This window comes from Brienomyrus brachyistius, chromosome 14 (genome assembly GCF_023856365.1).
Source record: "Brienomyrus brachyistius isolate T26 chromosome 14, BBRACH_0.4, whole genome shotgun sequence".
NCBI classification, from domain to species: Eukaryota; Metazoa; Chordata; class Actinopteri; order Osteoglossiformes; family Mormyridae; genus Brienomyrus; species Brienomyrus brachyistius.
Genome location: NC_064546.1, coordinates 9,008,300 through 9,027,717, shown reverse-complemented (window position 1 = coordinate 9,027,717; position 19,418 = coordinate 9,008,300). Strand labels below are relative to the sequence as shown.

The following is a 19,418-nucleotide window of genomic DNA, read 5'->3' as shown; positions in this document are numbered from 1 at the left end:
AGTAAATTTATCAGATTTAAAATTTTAAATAAAAAGTTCCGTTTCAACCCAAGTAACTTATTTTAGTGTCCTCGGCACTTTATTGTATTTAACGTTACGCTAATTAATCTTTAAAGTTAAATACACTATATAAATTGACTGGGCTGGGAGTACGGGGTCATAGTGAGTTACTTCATCATAGTGAGTCGGACTTCATCTGCGAGCGATGTAAGCTAGTGGACTCGCTCATGGTCAAGGTTCGCGGCCTTGAGGAGCAACTGGCTCTCATCCAATGCAACAGTGAGTTAGAGGAGCAAGTTCATATGCCTTTTAGGGAGAAGGTGTGTACGCCACTAGCGGGGAGGAGGGAGAATGAAGAGCAGAGAGGTCGAGAAAGCTGGGTGACCGTAGGTCGTAGTCGCAGGAAAGGGCGTACACACGTTGCAGAGGCGGCATCACCTGATGTTATGGGTGATTTTAATCTACCAGGAATGCAGTGGGGCATTGTCACTGGCTCTTCAGAAAATGAACTGGAGATGGTGGAATTAGTACAGGATTGTTTTTTTACTCAGTTTTTTAACACCCCTACCAGGGGAGATGCCATTCTTGATCTTGTTCTCTCTAATAACCAGGACAGGATTGGTAAATTAGATGTTTTAGAACCACTTGACAGTAGCGATCATAACATGGTCAAATTTGAGGTTAAGTTTAGTGTTCGAAGAGCTAAGTCCAAATCAAAAATATATAATGTTAGGAAGGCTGACTTTAAGTGTATGAGACTAAAACTAGAAACTGTGAACTGGATGGAGTTAAATAACAACTGTTGAAGAGGCCTGGGAATTTTTTAAAAGCACATTATTGCAAGTACAAGAGGACTTCATACCTGTTTCCAGCAAGAATAAATCTAGGAAATTGCAACCTAGGTGGTTTACTAGGGAAACAAAGTATAAAGTAAGGAGGAAAAGGGCTTTGTTCCAGAAATGGAAAATAACTGATGATGACAGAATAAAGCAGGAATATCTAAGTCTACAGGCTGAGTTAAAAAATGATATTAGACGAGCTAAAAGAAATGTCGAAAGGATGGTTGCATTGGAAGCTAAGGATGACGTTAAAAGTTTCTTCCAGTATTTTAACTCTAAAAGAGCTCTAAAACCTGAAATTACTAATCCGCAGGATAGTAAGGGTCTTATAATAGTAAACGACATTGATATAGTAAATGAGTTCAATGATAGTTTTGCACGGGTATTCACTGTTGAGGACCTTAGTAATTTACCAGTTATTACCTATCCAGCATCGTCTATAGCTAATATATATATAACTGAAGCAGATGTTTTGCAAAGCCTAGCTAAGCTCAAAATAAATAAATCACAGGGCCCTGATGGCATCTTACCTATAGTGTTAAAAGAGATGAGGGATATTATTTGCCGACCCTTAACTTTGCTGTTTAAAAAATCCTTATCTGAAGGTGTAGTACCTTCTGATTGGAAGCACGCCTTCATGACACCCATTTTCAAAAAAGGGGATAGAAGTAATTTGTCTAACTACAGGCCAATTAGTCTAACTTGTATAACTGGTAAAGTAATGGAGGCTATAATCAAAGAGAAAATGGTAGATTACCTGGACTCCAATAACATTTTGCGGGATAGCCAGCATGGATTTAGGAGAGGTAGATCCTGTTTAACAAATCTGTTGGAGTTTTTTGAGGAAGCTACTCAGGAAGTTGATGATAAGAAGGCCTATGATGTCATCTACTTAGATTTCCAAAAGGCTTTTGATGTTGTCCCCCACAAGAGGCTCCTACTTAAACTCAAAGCGACAGGTATTTCAGGTACCGTAGCGACCTGGATTGATAACTGGTTAACAGATAGGAAACAGCGAGTAGTTATAAGAGGCACAATGTCACAGTGGGCCTGCGTTCATAGTGTGGTACCGCAGGGTTCGATTTTAGGACCACTATTGTTCCTAATTTACATAAATGATATTGATACCAATATATACAGTAAACTGGTGAAATTTGCAGATGACACCAAGGTGGGTGGTGTAGCAGATACCGAATTAGCGGCTCAGCAGCTACAGCGGGATCTTGATTTAATTAGTGACTGGGCCGATACCTGGTAGACGAAATTTAACGTAGACAAATGTAAGGTACTCCATGTAGGGAGCAGAAATATAAAGTACAGGTATTTCAGGGGTCTCACTGAAATAAAGGTAGCCGATCATGAGAAAGACCTTGGTGTGTATGTTGATGCTTCCATGTCCCATTCTCGCCAGTGTGGGGAAGCAATAAAAAAGGCCTATAGGATGTTGGGGTATATCTCCAGGTGTGTGGAGTTTAAGTCAGGGAGGTAATGCTAGGATTATACAATTCCTTGGTGAGACCTCACCTAGAAAATTGTGTGCAGGTTTGGTCACCATATCTTAAAAAGGACATTGTGGCCTTAGAAAAGGTGCAGCGTAGGGCCATAAAAACGATTCCTGGTCTTAGAGGAATGTCATACGAGGAAAGGTTACTTGAGCTAAATCTGTTCAGTCTCAAGCAAAGGAGACTGAGGGGGGACATGATCCAGGTATATAAGATTCTAACAGGTTTGGATGCTGTTCAACCAAATAGTTACTTCAGCATTAGTTCAAATACATGAACTCGTGGCCATAGGTGGAAATTAGCGGGAGAACATTTCAAGCTGGATTTAAGGAAGCACTTCTTTGCACAGCGCGTAGTCAGAGTATGGAATAGCCTTCCTGATAATGTAGTTCAAGCTGAATCCTTGGGTTCCTTTAAATCAGAGCTAGATAAGATTTTAACAACTCTGAGCTATTAGTTTAGTTCTCCCCAAGCGAGCTTGATGGGCTGAATGGCCTCCTCTCGTTTGTATAGTTCTTATGTTCTTATGTATGTTCTTATGGTATCAAACTCCGTAGAGAAGAATTAACTAACCAGTTCTTATATAGTTCATCATCTGTACCAAATGGATGCTTTTTGCAACCAGCAAAAATGCAGAGAATTAGAAAGATACTCCTTAAAGATCTTATGTACAATTGTGAAGTTCATATCAATACATTTATAGATGCTAGGTTTTGTTTTACATTTTGTATATCTGGTTATGGGCCAGCAAGGTGGCACAGTCGTTAGCACTGTGGCCTCACAACTTTGGGTCCAGGATTAGAATCTCCACCATGGCTCCATGTGTGTGGAATTTGCATGTTCTCCCTGTGTCATTGTGGGGTTACCTCTGAGGACTTCAAATCTCCGCCCCCGTTGTCCTAAAACTTGAGGTAAACAGGAATTTACAAATTGCCTGTAGGTGTGCATGTGTGAGTGAATGGTGAGTGAATGTGCACTGCAAACGGTTGGCACCCCATTCTGGGCTGTTCCCTGCTTTGTGCTGGTAGTCTCCGGGATAGGCTCTAAACCCCCTGTCACTGTAATTAGGGCAGGAAATGGATGGATGGATGGATGGATGGATGGATATACGTGGATATTAGCAGCTGGTAAAGGAAGACAGAAAACAAGTTTTTCAATACATGAAAAATACAGGCAATACATATAGCATGGGGTGACAACAGAAATCATTCCTGAAGAATTATGCTACTGAAATCTTAGAGAGGATGGGGTGGACAAAACGAAAACATCACATAACTTCAGTTTTAAGTGTTAAGTAATAAGATCACGACAATAAATGCAACTATAAATGTTAGTCATATTTGATGAATGGCAATTAACAATACAGTATGTGTCACCTATAAAAGTAGTTTGCCAACCAGCATTTTGATATTTGAGCTTTCAAAACATTACTAACTACTACGTTCTAATTACTCATTACTAGTTTTGAAGAGGACAAATAAGCAATGGCTGAATCGTAAGTATCTCTGTCCCACCACACAACTATAAAATTATTAAGTTGTATATGCCAAACTGGTGAACCCTAAATCAGCAGAGGAACAATGATTTCAAGTTGAAGTTCTGCAAGAAGGTCAGTCACAAATGGTATAATGAGATTCATGTCCGACATCAGTGCCTGACCTCCAAATGCTCTTTAATGAATGAGCAAACATTTCCACAAAATCTTGTGGAAAGCCTTCCCAGAAGAGTGCCAGCTGTTATAGCTGCAAAGGGGGGACCAACTCCATATTGATGTCTATGGATATAGAATGTGATATCATAAAAATGGGATACAATAACGGCCAGGTGTCCCAATCTTTTTCTTCATATTGTGTAGATCACTTTTTTTTGACAAACCAACCAAATTTTAATATATGTACTGATGTACAGTACTGTGCCAAAGCAGATTAGGAAAAGTTTATAGCTATTTATCTGTGTAGTATGTGTTTCCTCAGGACAGAAAAACACCATTTAACATTAGAACATATGCAAATTATGAATACATCAATAAAAACTAACAGGAAATTCTTATGTTCTCCAAAACATTACTGATATATTGTTGGATGGATAGATCGCTTTAGTTCACAAACCTCTCCTTAGGGGCACCTCGGCCATGTCAAGCATTTGTTCATTTTCACCACCAGCTCACTTAATTCATTCATGAAACTACTTATGAAAAAGTCACTGAGGTATTGATTAGCCATATAAATTGTACTAGTGGTCAAGACAAAAAACACATGAGTAAATTGGATGGTTGCTGCAAATACTGGAGTGACTTTAGAAGAGATTTTGAATTTGTTATCTCACTTTTACAGACATAATTTCATACTGTTGTGTGTAATTTCCAACAATTTCATCCTTAAAAGAAACACTGCCTATAGCATTAATAAACTTAATTATGAAGGTATGTAAAATACTGTACATATAAAAGGGTAACCCATTTCAGCCACTTGTATTCGCGACCTTGTTCTTTTGGTCACTAACCACAGCTCATGACCATAGATGATGGTAGGAATGTAGATCGACTGGTAAATCGAGAGCTTTGCCATTTGGCTCAGCTCCTTCTTTACCATGACGGACTGATGCAGCGCCCGCATGAGTCTGTTGATCTCCCACTCAATCCTTCCCTTTCTCGGGAACAAGACCCCGAGATACTTAAACTCCTCCACTTAGTAAAGGAAGGATCCCCTCCCCAACCTGGAGAGAGCACTCTACCCTTTTCCGGCTGAGGACCATGGTCTCGGATTTGGAGGTGCCTATTTTCATCCCAGCCACTTCACACTCAGCTGCGAACTGCTCCAGTGAGAGCAGAAGGTCACGGTCTGGTGAGGCCAACAGAACCACATCATCTGCAAAAAGCAGGGACCTAATCGCCAAACCGGACACCCTCAACGCCCTGGCTGCTCCTAGAAATTCTGTCCATGAAAGTTACGAACAGAATCGGTAACAAAGGACAGCCCTGGCGGAGTCCAACCCTCACCGGAAACGAGTCCGACTTACTGCCGACAATGTGGACCAAGTTCTGATACCAGTTGTTCTGGGACCACACAGCCCTTATAAGGTAGCCTACACCCCATACACCTGGAGCACTCCCCACAGGACTCCCTGAGGGACGTGGTTGAATGCCTTCTCCAAGTCCACAAAGCACATGTAGACTGGTTGAGCAAACTCCCACGCACCTTCCAGGACCCTGCCGAGAGTATAGAGCTGATCCACTGTTCTCGGCCAGGGCAAAGACCACACTGCTCCTTCTGAATCCGAGGTTCGACAATCCAATGAACCATCCTTTCCAGGACCCCAGAATAGACCTTACCAGGGAGGCTGAGGAGTGTGATCCCCCTATAGTTGGAACACACTCTCTGGTCCCCCTTGTTAAAGAGGGGGATCATCACCCCGGTCTGGGAGTCCAGAGGCACTGCCCCCGATGTCCACGCGATGCTGCAGATGTGTGTCAACCAAGACAGCCCTGAAAATTCCAGAGTCTTGAGGAACTCTGGGCGGATCTCATCCACCCCTGGGGCCCGGTCACTGAGGAGCTTTTTAACCACCTCAGCGACCTCCGCACCACAAAGATAGGGGAGTCCACCCCCAAGTCCACAGACCCTACTTCCTCATTGGAAGGCATGTCAGTGGGATTGAGGAGATCTTCGAAGTATTCCCTCCGCCGACCCACAACGTCTCAAGCTGAGATCAGCAGCGCCCCATCCCCACCATAAACAGTGTTGATGCTGCACCGTTTTCCTGCCCTGAGCTGCCGGATGGCGGACCAGAATCTCCTCGAAGCCATCCAGAAGTCGTTCCCCATGGCCTTGCCAAACTCCTCCCATACCCGAGTTTTTGCCTTAGCAACTGCTGAAGCCACGTTCTGCTTGACCTGCCGTTACTCATCAGCCGCCTCCGGAGTCCCACAGGCCAAAAAGGCCCGATAGGACTCCTTCTTCAGCTTCAGGCCTCCCTGGGGTCGGGGATTGCTGCCGCGACAGGCATCAACCACTTTATGGCCATAGCTCCGGTCAGCCGCCTCCATAATGGAGGCGTGGAACATGGCCCATTCGGACTCAATGTCCCCCGGCTTGGGTGAAGTTCTGCCGGAGGTAGGAGTTGAAGCTCCTTCTGACAGGGGATTCTGCCAGACGTTCCCAACAGGCCCACACTATACGCTTGGGTCTGCCAAGTCTGACCGGCTTCCTCCCCCACCAGTGGAGCCAGCCCACCACCAGGTGGTGATCAGTTGACAGCTCCACCCCTCTCCTCACCCGAGTGTCCAATACATGTGGCCGCAAGTCCAATGACACGACCATAAAGTCGATCATCAAACTGCAGCCTAGGGCGTCCTGGTGCCAAGTGCCCATATGGACACTCTCATGCTTGAACATGGTGTTAATTATGGACAATCCATGACCAGCACAGAAGTACAATAATAAAACACCGCTCAGGTTCAGATCAGGGGGCTGTTCCTCCCAATCACGCCCTTCCAGGTTTCACTTTCATTGCCCACGTGAGCATTGAAGTCCCCCAGCAGAATAAGAGAGTCCCCAGGAGGAGCGTTCTCCAACACCCCTTCCAAGGACTCCAAAAAGGGTGGGCATTCTGAACTGCCGTTTGGCGCATAAGCACAAACAACAGTCAGGACCTGTCCCCAACATACAGACACCCAGCCAGGGGGCAATAAGTATGCCCACTCCCGCTCAACGCCTCTCCCAGTGAGCAATTCCAGAGTGGAAGAGGGTCCAACCTCCCTCAAGGAGACTGGTTCCAGAGCCTAAGCCGTGCATCGATGTGAGCCCTACTATATCTCAAGTCAAGTCAAGTAGGTTTATCTAGCCTATCTAGTCGGAACCTCACAACCTCGCGCTCTAGCTCAGGCTCCTTCTCCACCAGAGAGGTGACATACTATGTCCCTAGAGCTGCGCCCGACACCTTTGGCCCCTCCTACAGGTCGTAAGCCCATTGGAGGTTAATGTAAAGCATTATCTAAAAGAATCTGATTCATTACAGCAAAGATGCTTTAAAATATTTTCAGTAGTATGCTTTTAAGTATAAATGAAAATTTATCATTTTCGTCAATAACTGCACTTCTGAACTCTTAAAAGGGACAGGTTTGTAAATTATTATTTTTGCATTCCCTCTCAATCCTGTCTTATGACCTATATATGCTGTGCACTTACTTTCTGCTATGACATGCATTCCAACAGATCCAACAGTAAAGGTCACCTTATTAATTTTTTTTTCAAACTTGGGTCTAAAAAGGGCCGCAGGAAGCCGGGGCGTGTGCCTTAACCCTTACCCAGCCCTAACCTTTACCATAAGTAACCAAACAAAATACAAGACTTTTGGAAATTTTGATTGCATTCACAGATCTTTGTGGGAACCTGAAAAATGGTCCCCACATCAATATAACAGGTTTTTATTACATTGTGGGGAATATCCAGCACTCAGTCCACATATTCATTTCTTTAAGGGGACCCTCCATTCATTTCTATGGGAAAAACTCCAACAATGACAACATTAACTATAAGTAACCAAACAAAATACAAGATCTTGCATCTTTCTGTGTGTCTCTTCTGTGCTTAGGTGTGACTGAGTGACAACCACATCAGTTCAGTTCAGCCCACTTTATTCTAGAAAATTTTTATATAAGGCCTCTGTTGATATTATGCTGCCCCACTTTATATGGATTTTTTTAAATAGTCCATACAAGCAGAGCACATGGGACTGAGCCCACCAGCACAGCTACCAGTTTGCCTCCGCCTTTGTCTTTGGTTCCCATTGAAATTATGCTGCCCTGATATTATATGATTTTTTAAAGATGAGAACTGGGAATTCATTCTTTTAGGATTATTTTTTTCCCTTCACTAGCTCCTATGAACTGTAACACAGACTAAATATGGCAGACACTGTGTGATTTAAGAGTGGACTTTCTGGGACAATGTGCATATCTTGGATTAGGATTAGTGATTAAGTGAATGTGAAGTACACTTGTGAACATTCAAACACTTATTAAAATTTGTCCATAAAGAAATATGGAGAAACAAGGATGCTAAATACTACACCAGTACCTTACAGCTGGAATCATGTTTTCCAACATATTAACAAGATTTCCTACAAATAGTGAAACGGCTCGAATTACATACATGATTGTTGCCTATGTACTAAACATCGATAGTCATTAAAAACTGCTTAGCCTGCTTTTGTTTAAAAAATATTACAGCTGCAAAACTGAATGTTGAATATGAGGCTAATTTTTCTGCAGTTAGACTGGTCCATGTCAGATTTTGCAAATGCAAAACATTTCCACACAAAGTATAATTTTTTTTGGAACCAATTCTTCCTCATTTGCCATGCTGTTCAGCCAAATGGCTATTTCAGTATTAGTTTAGTTCCTTTAAATCAGGGCTAGATAAGATCTTAACAACTCTGAGCTATTAGTTAAGTTCTCCCCAAACGAGCTTGATGGGCCAAATGGCCTCCTCTCGTTTGTAAATTTCTTATGTTCTTATACCACACACTACATTTCTTTGATAGTGTAGCCAGCCCATTTGTGGACCATGTGTTGTTTATTATGACAATGTTTTGATGATGGGACATGAGGAATGACAATACACTTTATGACTGAGGTACACCACAAGGGGACCACAAGAGGTCAAAATAAAAGCAGGAAGACAAATAGAACTCAAAGTAGGACACACTAGGATTCAAAGGAAAGGCAAGGGCAGACAAAGCCAACTAACTAGAAATTGAAGTATACAGTGACAAGCATAAAGGGACACAAGCAAACACCATCCATCACATGCTGCACATACAAAGACTGACAGAGGAACAGAGCAAAGATAGGCACAAATATACGCAGGTCATAAGCGCAAGACGAGGGACAGGTGTCGGCCATTACTAATCAAACGCTAGGGCTAAAAGTTACAAGGAACACAGAGGAACAAGTGTTGCTGGCCAAATGGGGAAACAATGGACAAGGCAAGGACAGATGCTGCCCCCTCTTCACACTTGCATTCTAGGTGCAAAAGACACTGCCTGGACTGGGACAGGGTGCTTGGGACCAGGAACCAGGAACAACACGGAACTAGATAGGACAACCACTAAACATTAATGACTTTTGGGAAACAGGAAAGAAAGGACCAGGACGTTAAGTCAAAGGGGGACTAAGAACACAAGAAGCTGGTTCAGGGTAACAAGAACGGGAAGCACCACACGGAACAGTGCCTGGGCATGTGGGTGACATGGATTACTAATGGGACATACAGGAGAACGAGTCAGGGGACCACAATGAGGGAAACAAAGCAGGGCCGATGGCTGACTCCTGTAGTTAAAGGGTTGCAGCACAACGGGGACATGGTCAGGGGGCAAAGGAGCCAAATGGAGGAGGGAATCTGGGAGGTGCAGGGCCAAACTGGAGTTTATAGGACATAAGAGATCAAACAGAGGACTGGAAGCAAGATGACAAAGGGGACTCGTTAGTGCAATCTTCCATGGGCTTTGCAAAGACAGGTGCTGGAGACACTGTAAGGAGATGGGCACTGGTTGGGAAACAGAGGAAATAGGCACTGGAGACACAGGAGGGAAAACAGGAGTGAAAGACATAGCCAGGGAAACAGGCATTGTAGACGCAATGGGAGAGTCAGCTGGGGTGTCAGATGCTGGCGAAGCAGCATTTCCTGGGCCAGACATGTGCCATGCAGCATCCTCTGGCCCACGCACAGGTGAAGTACTTTTATAGAATACTTTTGATTCTGAGGAAGGTGCGTTTACCTAACCTCCAAACTCTCAGAGGTGCAACAACTCGGTTGACTGCTGAAGTACCAGATTTGCTAACAATCCAGGTACAAGTAGAGGTGGGTGATACAGCAAAAATATAATATCTCAATTTTCATCCATATAATGTTTTTGTGAAGTGTTGTAATCTATCAAAGATCAAATTTCGTATTATGAATAATTTTATTCTTAGCAATCTGGTAGCTGGTTAGCAAAAATGATGTTGGGAATCTATTATAAAAAATTAAAATTTATTGTGGGAGAATTTGTGTCATATTTTCGGTTTTATTATGGCAGTGTGTGAGATAGGTTTGTAATTTTTTTATACTGCATTGTTTTTATTCAGTAAAATTTATCATGGGAGAACTTAATCATGTTATTTAGCCCTAGTCCAGTCCAGCCTAGTCAGTGGTGGCATAAGAAAGAACAGGCACAGATCTGGTGCAACTAATTACATTAAGACAAGGCACATGGCATGCTCCAATGTTTATGGGTAAAGGGCTTTATTGTGCAATTTGAGACCAAGCTTTGCTTTTAACTGTGTGTATATACGGTGAGGGAAATAAGTATTTTACCCCTTGCTGAATTCTTAAGTTGACCCATTAATAAAGAAGTCTGTAATTTCACTGGTATGTTTATTTAAATAGCAAAAGATAGATTATTAACAAAACAAGCAAGTAAAAAATCATTATGTAACAGTTGCAAACCAATTTGTCATTTATCTAGGGAAATAAGTATTTGATCCCTTAGAACACATACTTTAGTACTTGGTAGAATAACCAATGTTTGCAAGCACAGCTGTCTGACGTTTCTTGTAGTTGGTCACCAGGATTGTGTGCAGATCATCAGGAATTTTCATCCACTTCTCTTTCCAGACCTCCCTCAAATTTTTAAGGTTTTTAGGCTGTCACTTGGATAGATGAAGCTTGAATTCCCTCCATAGATTTTCTATGGAATTGAAGTCCGGAGACTGCCTAGGGCCCCCCATGACCATAATGTGCTTCTTCTTGAATCACGTCTTTGCTGCCTTATCCATATGCCTAGGGTGGTTGTCTTACTGGAAGACCCACCCGCTGAAGGGGTGGCTGAAGGGAGGAGGTTCTCATGCAAGATTTTACGGTACATGGCCCCGTCCATCTTTCCTTTGATGCGGTGCAGCCGTCCTGTACCCTTGGCAGAAAAACACCCCCCAAGCATAATGCTTCCACCTCCGTGTTTGACAGTAGGCATAGTTTTCCTAGTCAGCATTCTTTTTCCTCCAAACACAGCGAGTAGAGTTGATGCCAAACAGCTCGATTTTGGTCCTATCTGACCACATAACATTCTTTCAAGCCTCATTGGAATTATTCAGGTGTTCACTGGCATACTTCAGACGGGCCTGAACATGAGCCCTCTTAAGCAGGGGTACTTTGTGAGCACTACAGGATTTCAAACCGTAATGGCATATGTTACCAATGCTTTTCTTGGTGACTGTGGTTCCTGCTGCTTTGGGATCATTAACGAGCTCCTCCCATGTATATCTGAGATTAGCCCTCACCATTCTTAAGATCAGTGATGCTGCATGAGATAAAAATCTTCCTTGGGGCCCCAGACCGAGGGAGATTGACAGTTATTTTGTCTTTCTTCCATTTGTGAATAATTCCACCAACAGTTGTCACTTCCTCACCAGGTTGTTTGCTGATGGTAATGCAGCCAATTCCACCTTTGTGAAGGTCAACAATATTTTCTCCGATGTCCTTAGACATCTCTTTGGTATTTCCCAGAGTGATAAGGTTGAAGACGTAGACAGGTTAGTGACCCAAGAATACTATTTAAAAAATTAGTTCCATTAAATGACAATGATGGCTTGGTATCTGTTAATACTTAATTAAGTATTACTTGTGTTGTGTTAGTGCACATGTACTTCACCTAATTTCTTGCTGGCTTGTAGGGGATCAGATACTTATTTCCCTATATAAATGAAAAATTGGTTTGTGACTGTTACATAATGATTTTTTTTGCTTGTTTTGTCAATTATCTATCTTTCCTGTTTAAATAAATACATCAGTGGAATTACAGACTTCTCATTTCTTTATTAATGGGTCAACTTAAGAATTCAGCAGAGGCTCAAATAATGATTTCCCTCACTGTATGTGTATCTGTGTATGTGTCTGAGAATGTCTAAAAAGGAGAGCAATGAATCACACTTAACCATTCAAAACATGAGTCGCTTGTTTGCCAGTATTCCTTGTTGATTTATCGATCGAGGAATTGGTATAGCCTACTTTAAGTGACTGAGCCAGGAGCTTAAAATACTTTAATCGGTAAATATTCTTCTGGTTGATTGTACCTAATCCCATGTTTATACTATAATTAACATGAGAAATATTTTCATCAGGTTTTTTTATTGTGCAAAAGGAACGTGTCCATGCAGTCATAGAATGAAGTCTTTTGAGAAATGTGAGGACTAGACTTCACACCCATCCCCATATATCGCCCCGTAATGGAAAAAATGTTTCTGAACCAATATGGCATCCAATTTGTCTCATATTTTCGAATCACACAATCAACTCCCCCTTCCTCCCAGTAAATTTTATTATTATGGATCCAGGGAGGTTGTGGGTGGCCACCCCTTTTTCATAAAATCGGAATGGCAACCCAGTTATATGATCGATATTTGAGTTTGAATTAACTGTACGACAGAGAACAGCCAAGGGCAAAAACAGAAGTTGCAATCACCATCTTGTGAACAAGATAGTAAGGTCCAGCCACAGTTCTTCCAATCACCATGCAGCAGTTCACTGACCCATTTACTCCCAGAGATGCTTATCTTCTGTGGAAATGATGCTCTGAAGCATTTGCCCATTAAGAGTCTAGCTTTGCTATGCTTAAAACAGAAGTACCACTGAAGTGCAGTGAAACTGCACTTCAGTGGGTTTTATTGGATCATGTTGCAACGGGAATGTAATGTATGAGAAAAAATCTGATTCTGAACAAACTAACCATGAAGTCAAACAAGTTGTAGTACACTCCGTGTAATAGCAATGTAAATATAATGGTACATATTTGACAATATTTTTGTGACATTTTAGAGGAGGTGGAGCACCTCTTGGTAGTCTTAGAGCCACTGGAACACAGCCATCTGCAACTGAAACGTATTCTGTGGATCTTTTTAAAAACTTCCCAGGAATATTGTATAGGTCAGTGATTCTCAAACTTGGGTGCAGAAGTTGATTTTCTGAATATTCCATAAAATACATAATATAAAGTTTAGAATGTATTGTTTTTCTCTACGTTAGTCTCTCTGCTCAGCAAATTTTATCTGAAGCAGCACAGAAGCTGGTTGGCAAAATGGATCGTGGGGGAATTTAATTATATCTAGCCCTAGACCAATCAGTGGTAACACATGAAAGATGATTAAGACAAGCCAAACATATACACTAAGGAATACAAGTTACCACCTAATTGGTACAGAAAGAATCTGTCAATTGTCCTATGTACTTGTACAAAACTGCTGATGACAATAAAGTACCTTACACCTTACACCTCTACTTACAAGCAAGTTACGTTCTGAACAGCCGTTTGTAACTTGATGTTAAATAACGACTTACGACTTCATTTTAAGGATATACGCAAGTACAAAGAACTAGGATGATGGGAGTACGTACAATATGCAGCTGCGTGGCGGGAGTAGCAGCCAGAAGTTGCACTAGGTGGAACTGGCACGCAGAAAAAAAAAAACTTATGTTGCGGACAGGAAACGGGACCAGGAAACGAACACAATTTGGGACTTACAGTCCTCTTTGTTTGCATGTCTGAAAGTTCTTAAGTTGAAAGTTCATAAGTAGAGGAGCATCTGAACTAAACAGAAGGTGCAATAAATGAATGTGCAGTTTCAGACCTACATGCCACAACAAGGAGCATTCAGGTAAAAACATATCTATTAACTATTTCTAGGTGATCCATCCAGGACTTCTAGAAATTGTACAGGTTGGTGAGTGTGAAATGAATATGAGTTACATTTGTGGAGCAAATGGAGAACATAAGAACTATACAAACGAGAGGAGGCCATTCGGCCCATCAAGCTCGCTTGGGGAGAACTTAACTAATAGCTCATTAGGCATTAATAGTTGTTAAAATCTTATCTAGCTCTGATTTAAAGGAACCCAAGGATTCAGCTTGCACTACGTTATCAGGAAGACTATTCCATACTCTGACTACGCGCTGTGTAAAGAAGTGCTTCCTTAAATCCAGTTTGAAATGTTCTCCCGCTATTTTCCACCTATGGCCACGAGTTCGTGTATTTGAACTAATGCTGAAGTAACTATTTGTTTGAACAGCATCCAAACCTGTTAGAATCTTATATACCTGGATCATGTCCCCCCTCAGTCTCCTTTGCTTGAGACTGAATAGATTTAGTTCAAGTAACCTTTCCTCGTATGACATTCCTCTAAGACCAGGAATCATTTTTGTGGCCCTACGCTGCACCTTTTCTAAGGCCACAATGTCCTTTTTAAGTTATGGTGACCAAACCTGCACACAATATTCTAGGTGAGGTCTCACCAGGGAATTGTATAATCTTAGCATTACCTCCCTTTACTTATATTCCACACACCTGGAGATATACCCCAACATCCTATTGGCCTTTTTTATTGCTTCCCCACACTGGCGAGAATGGGACATGGAAGCATCAACATACACACCAAGGTCTTTTTTATGATCAACTACCTTTATTTCAGTGGGACCCATAAAATACCTGTATTTTATATTTCTGCTCCCTACATGGAGTACCTTACATTTGTCTACGTTAAATTTCATCTGCCAGGTATCGGCCCAGTCACTAATTAAATCAAGATCCCGCTGTAGCTGTTGAGCCGCTAATTCGGTATCTGCTACACCACCCACCTTGGTGTCACCTGCAAATTTCACCAGTTTACTGTATATATTGGTATCCATATCATTTATGTAAATTAGGAACAATAGAACAATAGTGGCTCAGAAGGCATAAATAAAAAGGCCTACTGAATCACATATAAGCACATGGCCATACTTCTGAATACATATGAGCAAATGGACAATGTAAAGTATTCTGCAGCATAGATGAACTCCAGAAGAGGACATTCCTAACAATACATCCTTAAAAATGTTTTTTTCCCTCACATAGATGTTTTTTCTATTTAGACATTTAGGCCCTTTTCGTGGGATTTTTAACATCTAACTTCCCCACATGCAATAGATTTACAACATAGCACTACCACATTCCTTTAGCTTTCACAGAGTCAATTTAAAACTGAAAACAAGCTCCAGATGTGTTATAGATGGGGGTGAGGATGTACAAAAATAAATTTGATGTTGTTGTAGTAGAATGTGGCATCTCCCTCACGTAAATGCTGGTTAAAAATTGACAACAAATGGTAACAACCAAGATGGACGGCACCACAAAAGGTGTTTATAACTCTGCTGTTTTCTAAAAGATAACTATAGGGTAAACATAATTATATTATATTATATATATTATATATATGATATATAATGTACCAAAATGCATATTGAGTAGTAGTGAATTCAAAATTGTTACTAAGCCCCAAAGACCAGTCTTTATGTACAATTGTGTAAGCCAAATTTGTAGTAACTGTACTATTTATATAAGCAGGTTAATGCACTCCAAACTGCTTTCACAGGAGGGTGGACCCATGCAACTCTTTTGAGCTTTGCTCAGCCATGGGTAGCAGCCTGACCACCAGGAGCTCGCCTGTGACCCCTCCGGGGCCCTGGTTTCCATAATTGTGCCCTTCAGAGGAAAAGTGGGCTATCCCAGATTTTTTACCCTTACCCCCTTTGTATTGAATATTTTCAGTTGGATAAGTTGTTATTATCCAAGTCATACCTCTGTGCTTACCTATCATATTATATCAATTGTAGGGTATAGGCACATTGAAAAAAAAAAATCTAATTTGGAGCTCATTTTCTCAAAACTTTGTTTTTGTGGGATAGCCCACTTTACCTCTCAAGGGCACAATTCTGGTCCTTGTTCTTAATCATCATAAGGGCCTATGTGAATCACACTTAGTCTTGCTGCTCACCTAGGACAAATTTGCCTAGTGAGACCCTGCCAGGGGCAATTACCCCCGACATATCTTCTAGGTTCACAGAGGCACAAAAAATCCCATTAATCATGATAAGGTGTCAATTTGTGGAGGATTAAAAATAGATAAAGTTAAATAAAAAAACATTCAAAAACACATGTGGCAGTGACATTTACCTGCAGTAAATGCACAGTTACTCATAGATCTTTAAAGAGCTGTGTGTTGACAATAGAACGTCATGGCCATATGGACATTAACCATATTAGGAGGAGGTCAGTTTAAACACCACGTCTCATCAGTAACTAGTTCAAAGACTGAATCAATCCCATCCCCAATTTGAAATTGTAGAACACCATGCATCAGACCGGATTGTTCCCACATTTTGGTACATAATAGCCACACTATAATATGGATTAAATTCATTCTTTAATAAATTAATCAGTATACAATGTCATACACAGCAAAAATGTGTTTAGTCTCAAATGAATTGCTTCCTATCAAGTGATAAGCAGCACTTATTGTACTAATTAGTCTTACCCTGCCAAATATTGGGACCAAGTGGTGCTCACACATGGAGAACATATCAATGTCCTTTACAATCACCATCTCATCGTGATCCTCATCAAAAATGGCATCGTTCAGTATGTCTGGAAAAAAGGGGGAGAATAATTGGTTTCCCATTTCAAAATTGTTACAAAATACCCACGAAAACCAAGTAGTATAATATAAAATAAATAGAACTGCAAGGTGACATCAACTCTTCTTTTAAGATCATATATATAACCCCCGTCTAAGTCTTTCTACTTTAAAGATTTTTTCCTCTGATAATACTCAATTGTTCAAATAAGTCTGTTTTATCTATTGAGGGTGAGCCTTTTACAATTTGAGTATTTTTTTTTATTTCCTGACTACTTATCTCACAGCAGAGGAAGTTTCCTAGGAAACACAACAAGCAGACTGATTTGGGATAAGGTCCAGCAAACTAGCTTCTCTGTTACTGGAGAGTGACATAGACAGTGAAACAGGTTGTTCAAGAATCTGTTCAGATCTAAAGGTTTCTAGAGTAATTGGTTTATGCATTTTAGAACAGATACAAGAGTAGTTAGAGACAAAAGAATTACACTTTACAAATACTAATGTTCAATTATGATTGGCCTTACACTAAAATGAATTACATTTGGATGTTACTTGATTTATTATTAACAGTTTGGAATTTCTAAAATTAATATAAATAGCAGGTTATATACTATGATAGCAACCTATTAATATTATGATTTCTTGCTTGTCACCTATCAGTTATGTCTAAGCTCGAATGTAAAATGATCAGAAATACTTTTTAAGTTAGGCAGTCTATTACTGATGGTTGATGAATCAATTATATCATCTTTAACACATTCTAACAAAAAGCAGCAGCTATTCAAAGAAAAAGCTGTCACCTTTGTTGTCACTGACAAAAAAAATCAACAAGTCCCCCTCACCTGTCAGAACAATGCAATAAAGGGAACAGGAAATCAAATCAGCACTGCCTCGAGTCATCTCTCATCCCTGTTACCACCCCTAATGCGCACGCACACAGATAGATATACATGGAAGACAATAGGTTGCTATGGAAACCCTTCAAAATTTCGGAACGTCAGAGCCAGACAGTGCGTGTTGTTCACAAAGGGGAGTGTTCTCTTCTCTGTAGTTCAAAAAGCATATGCTTCATAGAGACAAAACAGCTTGATTGGGGAAGAGGGAGCCAGTCAAACCGCAAGTGTAGTGAAATTATTGATCAATATATACATATACACTCTTGGAAACACGTTGTATTTTATTTTAATGTGTTTGAAAAGAAACATCAATAATTTTTCAGAAGGAGGTTAATTGCTTGTAACGCAGTAAATCCTCTAAGCTTGTTGTTATTCCTTTTTTCTAGAAGTATATCTACATGAGAAGTAAATATTATAAAACTGTAATCAATGTCTAGATACAGATGCTCTACAGTTAACGTAACTACACGATTACTTCCTGCACATCCCGAGCATCCTTCTTCTCATGCTCAGAAGGCATAAATAAAAAGGCCAACTGAATCACATATAAGCACATGGCCATACTTCTGAATACATATGAGCAAATGGACAATGTAACGTATTCTGCAGCATAGATGAACTCCAGAAGAGGACGTTCCTAACAATACATCCTTAAAAATGTTTTTTTCCCTCACATACATGTTTTTTCTATTTAGACATTTAGGCCCTTTTCGTGGGATTTTTAACATCTAACTTCCCCACATGCAATAGATTTACAACAAAGCACTACCACATTCCTTTAGCTTTCACAGAGTCAATTTATTGAAAAACAAGCTCCAGATGTGTTATAGATGGGGGTGAGGATGTACAAAAATAAATTTGTTGTTGTTGTAGTAGAATGTGGCATCTCCCTCACGTAAATGCTGGTTAAAAATTGACAACAAATGGTAACAACCAAGATGGACGGCACCACAAAAGGTGTTTAGAACTCTGCCGTTTTCTAAAAGATAACTATAGGGTAAACATAATTATATTACTGTATGATATATAATGTACCGAAATGCATATTGAGTAGTAGTGAATTGCATTCTGCATTTCAGAACGGCGTAATTATGCAATAGGTAAAGATGTGGATTAAAAAGCATACTTCACATTTTTTTCACAACCATCAACACATCAGCTTCAGTATGAGTCATAGGCATTCTAGACTCCATTTATTCAGCCCCCCCTATATTTTGTCTCAGTCCGCTTGAAAAATAATTATTTTAAAAATATGGTGTTATGCCATATTTCTTACGGGGGTATGTGTCAAATCCAAGAATCACCCGATAAGAGTTTATACATCCTTTAAAAATCTTTTCACTAATATATACTTCACTCATATCTGAAATTTAAGTACACATGCTCTTACATTAAAAGTCTAAATACTAGAAATAAAAGGTTCCATCATGACACTAGAAATACTACCCAAAACAGAATATGAATAACAATTTTCTATTGGTGTGTGGAGCATGACAATATTACCATTTTTCTCCAATGTTTCCTGATAAAGGTGCGTGATTTCAGAAAAATTAAGGCAAAGTATACAATATTTTCCGTCTTATTCCAAAATTAAGCGATACAACTAGTCTTAATAACATAAATTGTTTCCCTCTGTAGGCCTGAAAACCCATTACATTAAAAAAAAAAAATCTTAATTTTTCAAATGCGTACATAATG

The 19,418-nt window shown here is 40.5% G+C and overlaps 1 protein-coding gene across 1 annotated transcript in view; it reads right to left on the bottom strand.

Annotated features, from left to right (window-relative positions):
* gch1 (GTP cyclohydrolase 1) overlaps nt 1-19,418 on the bottom strand; it is a 28,127-nt gene that overhangs the window by 8,000 nt on the left and 709 nt on the right. The window contains exon 2 of the mRNA XM_048974958.1: nt 16,726-16,835. Coding sequence (XP_048830915.1) covers nt 16,726-16,835 — 110 coding nt within the window. The remainder of the gene's footprint in view (nt 1-16,725; nt 16,836-19,418) is intronic.